This window comes from Amphiura filiformis, chromosome 2 (assembly GCF_039555335.1).
Source record: "Amphiura filiformis chromosome 2, Afil_fr2py, whole genome shotgun sequence".
NCBI lineage: Eukaryota > Metazoa > Echinodermata > Ophiuroidea > Amphilepidida > Amphiuridae > Amphiura > Amphiura filiformis.
In genome coordinates this window covers 60,723,794-60,734,656 of record NC_092629.1, presented here as the reverse complement: position 1 = coordinate 60,734,656, position 10,863 = coordinate 60,723,794, and the positions used below count along the sequence as shown (strand labels likewise).

Below are 10,863 nucleotides of genomic sequence, written 5' to 3'. Positions count from 1 at the left end.
AATTAAAATTTTACTTTAAAAAAATTTCATATTGGGGAAATGTGACTGGCAGAATTTATGTATGGCGTGGAGTGGTGTGGAATTCCACAATGTTCCACGCGCTACTGAGTGACAGTGCATGCAAGATGCGTTTTTATTAAATTGACTACAACTGTACAACAGTATATAGAAACACGTACCTACTTGGATATTTAGCAGACGACGTCAAGGATTATTTTTACGCAGATCATTTTTACACATCTGCACATCTGTATGAACTGAGAGAGTGATATTAATATTGTTGTGTTTCCTCTATTCGACTCCCATAATGCTGATTCCAGATGTTAGAGATTTTGAAAATCGTGCTTGTTATAAAAGCGCATGAAATAAAAAAGTGCGCGAAAATCTCAAGCAGACAATCTAATAAGCATTCAATACTACTATTTACTGCGACAGCTCTGCACGCGCTGCTTTTTCGATTCGAGACAAAACATAAACACTGGTACGAAACATATGACAGCAAAAGGGGAGTGAAAATCGGCTGATTTTTGCATGTTTCCTGTAATCCTAGCGGAACTTAACTCATCGTATCACTAATGGGGGACGGCATAGTGAGTCACATCAAATTCTGACGGATATATTTATACGTGCAGTATGGATCACAATTTACAAGCAGAAATTGACAATTTTATAAGCTGACCCACGAGGATATCAACTGAGAGAAAACATATTCTCTGCTGCGTACAGACACACGGTTACTGCTTCGCGCCAGAATAAGGCGGTTTAAAATATCAACTGGCACGGTGCGGTGTAAGGTAAGACCTATTTCTCTGTTTATACTGGGTAAAATAGGATTCTGCTTTGCTGAACCACTGAACCCCATCACAATTTCACGCATAGCCAGAGTAAAAATTCGTTGCTACGCGTGTATGCACGATATGATTCACTTGTTTTGTTGTTAATATTATATAGGCAATCCAGTGGTAATATAATTACTTGTTTGTAGACTAGTAGTAGTAAGAGTATGAGCGGCGTGAGCCGCGAATATTCTTACAAACTAGTAGTAGGCATGTCCACTAAAAATTGAAGTACATTTAAATTGATTCAGACCTAACTTATTGGCTTGGAATTGATGAAAGAAACATTTTGGCGTTTAAATAATCTTAATCGGACGTTTCATTCCAGAGATATGGCCTTTCGAGTGTCACGGTTTTATAATGGGCTGCTAGAACATGTTAAAAAGTTAAAGTCCAAAAAGGAATACTAACAGAAAGTGCAACTTTAAGGTACTTTTTCTTAATGTATTTATTAACTAGCGTTATCTGGAACATTATATTTGCTTATAACAACATGAAAATAAGATCATCCTGAAAATTTAATCGATTTTGTTGACATACAACAAAAAATATAAGACCTCAAAACCCATGGTTTGTTTGGTGAAACCTCAAGCATGATCATAGATGGCCGCCATGGAAAATATCTCCATAGAGGAGATGAACAATAAGTGCATTATTTCAAATGAATAGCGGTAGTCTTAAACATTGTTCAATCTTTTAAGGTCAGCACATTTTATCTTCAAAAATTATTATATTTCATCATGGCATAAGTTTGGTAACATTAATCACTACCAATTTTGAGAAATTTGCTCCAACTCAAAGGTTATCTTTACTACATTGAGCAATACACTGTGTGTGCATGTGCCCACTATGGTTTCCGAGAGTGTGTGGTTCCCAGTAGTTTCTCTCCCTATGGATATAGGTACACGGTCTGTAACACAGACTAGGTAGTGAGTAGTGCACGGGGAAGTAAAAGATTTGAGATGGGCCGCAGTAGGCTTAAACATTCTTAAATTTCTTAACATCCTGCACATTTTGTCTTCAAAAATAGTTAAATTTTATGAGTATGTAAGTTTGCTTGTCTGATTCACTCCAAATTCGGAGATAATTGCGTTTGAACACCTGATGCACGGAATGGTGTCACTTCAACCTGTTGTAGTTCTCATCTCATTAAATTTTTCATTAAAAAAGTTGATCTCTTCATGAAGGAAGGTCCTCTCTATTTACTGACCAAACAGGAAAAAGTTTGGTTAATGTTTTCTGGTGGAAGCAGGAATTTCTTGAAACACCCTGATATAGGCCCACATTTGGATCAAAACAAGTATGTGCGCCATTTAACAGGCCTGGGATTTCTTGTATCGATCACTTTCTCCATAGACAATACGTGTGTGAGTGCACGCACACAGTAAATGAAAAATCGTTCTAGTGGAAACTGTATTAACAGTGGTCATCCCTACTAGTAGCACCCACTGAAATGCTCTTATAAGCAGGAGGTGTGCTTTTATGACCATGTGTCTTGGTTTTAAACTTGTCATCAACTCCAATGTGTTTATCAATAAACCTGTCACCAACTGCAATTCACAAGAGTTGACCTACATGTGGGGACACAGCAGATAATTGGGCCATTAATTGATTGGGTCTGAGGCTATGGTCTGAGGGAGCAAGGTACATGGTCATTGTATGTGCTTAGATTTATAGGCTGCGTTTGACCGATTGGGGTTGTGTGACAACCTTGACTGCTTATACTAGTAATATTCTTGCCTATCCTTTTTTAAGTTCCATTCTTTCTTTCCTGTTTCCTCTGCATTTCTTTCAGTCGTTCCTTCTATTCTTGCGTTCTGGTTTTTCTGTTTTCTGTGCTTCCTTACTTTTTTACCTTACTTTCTTTCTTTCTTTATTTCCTTTTTTGTCTTTCCTTCCTTTCTTTTTTCTTGCTTTCTATCTTTTTTCTTTCTTTTCTTCTTTCCTTCCTGTCTTTCCTTCCTTCTTCCTTTCATTCTGATGTCGTTCTTTCTTCCTTCTCTTTCCTATATTTCTTTTAGTCTTTCTCTCTTTCTTTCTTTCTCCCCCTCTTGCCTTGTTTCTTTCTTTCTTTTTTCTTCCTTTTTCCAAGTTCTTTCTATCCTTCTTCCTTCATTTCTTTCCCTCTTGCATTATTTCTTTCCCTTTATTTCTTTCCTTCCTTCTCTCTTTTTTCTTTCTTTATTTCTTACCCTCTGTCCTTCTTTCTTTCTTTTTTCTTTCTTTATTTCTTCCCCTTCTTCTGTTTTTCTTTCTTTTCTTTCTCTCTTTCATTCCTCAGAGTATGAGCGGCGTGAGCCGCGAATTTTCTTCTACTTTCATTAAAAGGTGCAAGTGGTCGCTTAACAAAATAACCTGCTTCAGTTCTGTAAGAAGGTGAAGGTCTTCATATGCAAATCCTAAATAAATTATTTGGTTTTGAACCCACCTCTGTTTACAATGTCAATCTGTCTCAACAATCTCTTATCCGTAAAGTATGTCATATGTCTGTTATCACTTATTACTATTATTGAAATGTTCTCTTTAGCAGAATAACCTGGTCCACTTCTGTATGTCAGGTGAAGGTCTGAGTAGCTAGTTGTTTGCATGCAAATCCAAAATAAAGGTACTGGTTTTGAACCCACCCACGTTTACAATGTTAATCTGTCTCACTATTCTGTCATCGGTCAAGTATGCTACATATCTGTTGTCACTTACTACTGTAATTAAAATGATCTCTTATTGAAAGTTCTCTTAGAAAGACCCGATGCACAGGTCATATTGCATTGTAAAATTTTAATATGGGAAATTATAGCACTGCTGGAAGAGGGTACGGTGTGCTACTATTTCTAATACGAAACGAAAGTACCCAGTTTTATGAAAAAGAGCTAGGGAAACTGATCTTCAGATTTGCTATACAAAACGTGCGATGTATTGGTGAGATACATGCAGCGACCTTTTTAATGATATGAACAAAAGTGATGCAATAGTATCGTGCTTCGCTTCAAGACTAGTCATGCTTAGTGTTGCTATAATTTTATATCCAGAGTACCATTACGCGTTTTATGGTAAACGCTGCGAGTGTTGCAGCCGCTGTTAATATTTATATTTGCAGTGCAGCAGCGTTTGTTTATATATAGCCTAGTAGCTCATAGTCTACTTCTGAAAATACGAGTATTAACACGTAAGGTGCATTAATTGTTATCAGGCGAACGTGGTAAGGTTATTAATTATTTTAAACTGTTGTGATTTGGTAGTTCACAGCATCTTACGAATGGTAGTGCGCTTTGGCAAAAACTGCATTGCTCAATTCATAGAGAGCGTGTAGAAGAATTAAAATATCACATCTATATACTTTTATATAGGTGCTGCGGTTCTTGAGTTACGTTGTAAAGAGGGCTGAAACAACAACACTTTTGTAAAACGTACATAACTCATTAACAACAATAAATTAAGCAAGTTTGCAAAACATACGATTTGTAGAATGAACTTTTGCAAAACATCAAGGTGTTAATTTTCAATAATAATTAATATATTGATCTAGATAATGAAAATCGATTTTTTGGTTGCTTCGACCAACAATACCTCGTCTACCCTTAATGTGTTCAAAACCTCCTTAAACACGTAGTGTTTATCTGTTAATAATTAATATTAATTTTAACCTGTTATTATCTTCCTATTTTTAAGCGTATTTGTGTTAAGAAATAAACACTTTTGCAATACTCACTATTGTGATGAACACCTATATCATGTAATAACACTATGAATAAGGGGGAAACCCCATAATCATGCAAGACAGATTCTCCCGAAATAATTATATTAAACATCTTGTTTACAAGAACAGTCAGTCAAGATCTTGGTTTTGATAGGATTTTCCAGATAATAAAAGATGATTTTGCTTTGCTTAAATTGAACCCCATCATGTCGGTGATTTAACGAGCGTTGAAGTACCAGCACATTTCAACAATTATATCAGACAAGTTCATGCATATTGTATATTGTATGCATGTACGCACGATATAATTCCGTTGCTTTGCTGTTTATATTAGGCCCTATTATATGGTAATAAATATTTGATTGCAGACTATGTACTCCGGGTATGTACTATTACAAGCTAAGTAAAACTAAAATAATTAAAACGCGTGTTAGACATGACATTGAAACAAAGAAAGGCAAACTAATTGTTATTGTGTTAGGGATCAAATCAAAACTCGACCGCCGGTTGCCCGCCGGTTCCGGGCGGTTCCGTCCGGTTGGTAGAGGTCATTGGTATATGAATATTCAAGAATGCATGAGTAGCAACCGCCGGTTGGTTTAAGCACATAACCGGGGAGATTAACAAAATGTCGATATGTCTATTTCGCGATCACAATCGCGCATACTTGAAAATTCACGGTTACAATAGCGCAGACTTGAAAGTACTACACGGCGATCGATTTTTCTTAGTCGTGTGTCTATTGGCTTGTTACCAAAGCAAATTATTTTGGAAATGATTTCTTGTTTATGGTTAAAATTGCTTGAATATATCACCATTGTTTAGATCAGTTAATTTCAGTTCAGAACAGTGTTTCAATGATTTCTATAGGTTAAGTAATTTAGAAGTTGTGAATTTATTATTTTGTGAATCACATAGGCCTGTATTGGTGATGAACAATTATTATTTATATACTACTAGTACTACAGGGCGATTTCATGAAAGGTCATAAGTTCAAATCTGCCTCCAGAAGACATGATGCGTGCATAAATCGCAAAAAAAATCTTTAGTTGAAGTGATATTGATTGACTCATCTACTTTTTTTATTTTCTTACTTTCGATTATAAGCACAGTTTATGAAAAATGTATTACCCTTGCGTTTTAAAACATGCAGAATTCCGAGATCGCGATTATCCCCTCGAAATGAAACTTTTAAATATGTCTTGTCGAACCTGTCACGATGTAAAATAATTAGAAATAAACAGAACAAGTCTCTGCTTATATTTTATCAAAATACTAAAAGTAGCCACATTGATTGAGAAGAACTCCGAGAAGGAAAATCAATTATTCCTATTGTACTAAATTTGAAAAGAAACCACTTGAAATCACTCCACTCACTCACTCGATGATACCAACCGGCCATATGAACCAGGATGTGACGACTGACCTCATTACTGTGTATAATTTAGAACCGGACGGAACCGGCCGGAACCGGCGGGCAACCGGCGGTCGAGTTTTGATTTGATCCCTTATACAAAAGGTACGATGTATTGGTAAGATACATACAGTGACCTTTTTAATGATATGAACAAAATGATGCAATAGCATGATAGTACGGTACTATGTAATTGTTAGTCATGCTGGGGATCCGGGAATGCTAATAGTGAACATTTGGTGCAGGTGTTGTTACACATGCGAAACAATAAAATTATACATTGCTATTAATCAAGCCTTACATGCAGAGTATAAACATTAACGAGTTAGGAAAAAACGAGTGTTGCCACTGAGTGTTTAGAATGCAGTAGTCCGGGGCAGTAGTGTTGGTACTTTACTCAATTCTGAAAATATTATTCGCATTGTTATCACACGAACGTGTTAATATTGTGTTCAAAGTCGTCTTTAACACGTATCTTTTAATAACGTGTTAATCTTCTTATTTTTAAGCGTATTGTGTTAAGAAATAAACACTGCTGCAACACTCTCTATTGTACGACTGTGATATGAGCACATAAGGGGAAACCCATGCAATAGGGACTATCCCACGAAATAATTATAAACATAGTATTTACAGAAACAAGATCAGTCAAGATCTTGTTTTAATAGATTTTCCAGATATCATGTATAATTACCAGCATATTGCGATTTAAAATTGAAATGTGTGGACGGAGAAGGATATTTATTATATTATGTAGAGATGGGTACAGATACAGTCATAAGTACAGTGATATAGTGATCAAAGTAGAGCAATTAACTTGAATTAATTAAACTAATTAGCAACAAGAACAGTACGACTGCCGGATAGGTAGAATTATGGTATGTATACAACAGATCCTTCATTGAGTGGTTATCTTAACTTACGATTTATAGGTGAGGCCGTATAAAATGAATGTTTTGGTTCTCGTCCCCTCCATCCTCAAATTTCTGGGATTTGTCAGATATTTCTTTTTTCTTAGCTTTTTCAATTTTTTAAGACTTTGGAATGATTTATGAAATCTTCAAACATATAAACAAGTTTATTAGAGAACAAAGACCAAGTCTTTTTGTGGTACTCTAGGGGGTTTGTTCCTCAGAATCTTACATTTGAAAAAAAAAAGTCCTTATCGTTTCCTCGAGCACTGTTTGAAAATACCGAAAACTACTAACAATGCTAATTTTACATTGAAAAAATAAAACTCCCTCCCTCATCAATTCATAAAAAATCCTCTGGACGAGAACCGAAACATTAATTTTATACGGCCTGATACATGTTGCATTAATGTCCAACCATACTTTTCATCAAGAATTCACTTTTGTTCAAATACAAAACAGTGTGTTAGATGCGTATCTTTGCGTAAATTTGGAAGAGGTGGCTTCGGTTAGAAGTTATTAAATAATGACTGGAAATAGAATATAACTTATATTAAATTAATCGACGAAAAAGCCTAAACATGAATAAGATGTACTTTTGCATAGAATATTGGAAATCGAATGCAAAAGTATGAACCGGGCTTTAGTTAGAGTACATAGCTATTATGATATATCATTGATTTCATGCATTGAGCCCGTGGTGTTGAAATTAACGATCCTCTATTATAAAATTGATAAATAACTCACTACATTGCATGATGTGCTTTGTGATGATGCACTTTAGGCATTCACTGTTCTTTGTGGATGACTAGTTCTATTCTCAAGAACGAGATACTTTTTTGTTAACTCAACAGTGCATCGTCCGACAATGACAGACATGGAGACAGACGTTCATCAGAGACAGGGAAAGGATGGCAATGGTGATGCTGTGGCAGGGAAGAATGGCGACACCGAGAAAGCAGACGATCAGAATGGTGGTAATGGAGGAATCCCAGGTATGGAAGTCTCAAATCAGCCTACAGATGACGTCAAATTAAAGCGACCTGTGAGTATTATACCTAACTTTATTATAGTCAAATTCATAGTGCTGTTAGTTCAGTTGGAGAAGGAGGTATCATGCACCCTCGCAAACCAACTTCTATAAATTGGTGTCTCTTGAGCAGAGAAAATGCGCAGAATTAAATGATAGGCATGAGGTATAGTTTGACCTATCTGCGACATACCGTTCTGGAGTTAGTAATGTAAAAAGGATCAAAACGTTCTGTAAATTACAGTATTGGCGGCATAAGTGATGTCTGAGATCGTCTTTCGCAGCTGCATGGGGAATAATAAATAGAAAAAAATCAGCAAAAATGCAAACGAATTATTTACACGTATACAAATAGTCCGAATAATCAGACCCAGAACAAAATATTAATTTCTGACATGATCCTGTACTGGGTCTGAACTGTTTCCATATGAAATCTTGATGGCAAATTGGACAATAGAAGCACATGGTTCTACGTGACAGCTTTTTAATCCCTATTCATGTTACGTGAATCACGCTATACGCTGGCGAAGTTACGTAATAATCGGATTAACTACCATAGCAATAGGTGAAAACAATTTTTGAATATACCGCGCTGCACTAACGTTCACGCGGTACCTCTGCATTGAGCCATATCATGCTGATCACTTGCACCTGTAAGATAAGTATCTTTGAAAAGACCGGTATTGTATTCAATCTATGATTGCAGACATACACAGGGGATTAGTTCAACCTGCTTGTAGTGCAGCGCGATATGTTCAAAATTGTTTTCACCTATTGCTATGGTAGTTAATCCGATTTATTACGTAACTTCGCCAGCGTATTGTGGACCATCCTTCTGATACTTGAGTGTTTGGACAAGCGGGACGGTCTTTTGTCTACCTCTCTGTTTGTAAACAAACCAGGAGGTCGAAATCGTCCTCCTCGCCGAATACGAAAGTCGGCGTAATAGTACGGCACCAGTATACAAATAGTACCGTAATATACAAAGTTTGAAATCTAACACTTCGACAAATAGTTGCTTTTTAGTTTTGGAAAATGATATACACAATACAAGTCAATAAAATTTACCAAATAATTGTTTCAAAATATTTGGATATAAATTTTATTGGTTCTAGTATTACACATTATTGGAGCTGAGCAAATTGATATCTCGACTATTTATTGGACAACAAAACCAATTTTAAAATTCAAAGCATAGAAATAAAACAAAACAAACACCAAGTAATAGGTCTATGATACACGATATAGTCATTTTCCATTATTTTAATATTACTACAATTTTCTTCATTTATTGGTCCAAAAAGCGGTGGATATTGTCATTGTCAGAGATGTGTTTGACATAGCCTGCTAGTGGTTCAGCCTAAAGCCGTGTATTTAAGACAAAATAAGGCATTTACACGAATCTGTAATTTATATACTGACAGTATGTAAATTAGCTACATGTATTTGAATGGGGCTTCAACTTCGTCAGTACTGCTGTTTTCTTCGATTTTGCTGATTTTTTCATTTCAAAAATACCATTTGACAATTTGAATGACTCATCCTTCAATTTTTAGCAATTTATAAATAATTTCAATTTTTTTACACTCACTGAATGGGTCATTAACTAAACATAATTAGTAACGGAAGCCAATAATCGCGTTTGTATATCCACATGTCTTTTGGTTCTTGAATCAAGGCAAATAAAATGTAAAAACGAGCGTTTTTGGCATGCCCCTTCCGATAAAAATCATGCACATTGGGCAGAAATGACATCACCAAGCCTTGATATCTCCTTGATGTATCAGTTTTATTTGTCATAATAGGAGCAAATTAAAATTTTCATCGAATCGTGTGTACCATGTCATTATCGTCATGATTATTATTATTTACACTTAATTTATACAGGTAAATAAATATTTATTCAGGTTTCCCCCGGTTCTTTCTTTTTAATGTACCGGTGTTCAAATTGTTGTAACTTTTTAACCAAAGGTCGTATTGACATGGGGTTTTCAGTTTTCACTACTAAATGTGGAGCTTTGAAATAGGCCTACTAGTACGTTGGTAACGAAAATGTAAGAATCCCAAAATTAACTCGGGCCTACTTCAGACTGATTTTGCTTGATCGCATTACATATTAAAGCAGATTCCCATGCACAATATAATGTAAACATTCTATAGCAGTGGCGTAGCAAGGGCAGGGGGTGGGGGGGTAAGGGGGCCGGTGTAAGAATCGCAAAATTAACTCAGGCCTACTTCAGACTGATTTTGCTTGATCGCATTACATATTAAAGCAGATCCCCATGCACAATATAATGTAAACACTCTATAGCAGTGGTGTGGCAGGGGCTGGTCCCCCCCGCTCGTCATGGCCGTCGGTTCATGTAAGGCCACCGGTTGACGGAAGGCGTTGGTAGGTAAAAAAGTGTTAACAATAGACTATTTTTACCCAGGACGACATAAAAAAGGGGATGATTATGATGAAAAAGTGTTAAAAATTGTGAATGAAATTGAAGATTACATAATAATTTTTTGTTTTTATGTTGGTACCGCCTATAATCCTTGATAATAATGATGTGACTCCATGTATGACGGTATGTATGAATGGAATAAAAGTATCTGTGATGCTTGCATGTACATTCAGCTTTACTGCATGGGTCACAAATTACGAGCCCGCCATATGGAGTTGTGTTACAAACAGGTTACACACTCACTATCGACAATTCAACAACACGGAACTATTACCACTGCTGCCTTAACAAATTATTCAGGGCCATATCCACACTTAGTATAATTGATCAATAATTTGTTGGTCAATAATTTTTATCCTATACTCTTTATTGCTGCACGCAACAGTTGTTTGAAATGGTCGTATTAATGTAAAAAAAAAACACCAAAAAAACACACAAAAAAACCACACATTATTTTAGTAATTATTGTATGTCATTTTTCCAATGTGAATATTTGAAAATGTGATCACTTTTGCTTGTTATTATCAA

At 35.8% G+C, this 10,863-nt stretch overlaps 1 protein-coding gene across 1 annotated transcript in view; it reads left to right on the top strand.

Moving 5' to 3' along the window:
• The first annotated feature begins 368 nt into the window (after positions 1-368).
• The window catches only part of LOC140146491 (b(0,+)-type amino acid transporter 1-like), a 43,726-nt gene continuing 33,231 nt past the window's right edge, over positions 369-10,863 (top strand). The window contains exons 1-2 of the mRNA XM_072168356.1: positions 369-794; positions 7,710-7,900. Coding sequence (XP_072024457.1) covers positions 7,724-7,900 — 177 coding nt within the window. The 5' untranslated portion in view covers positions 369-794; positions 7,710-7,723. The remainder of the gene's footprint in view (positions 795-7,709; positions 7,901-10,863) is intronic.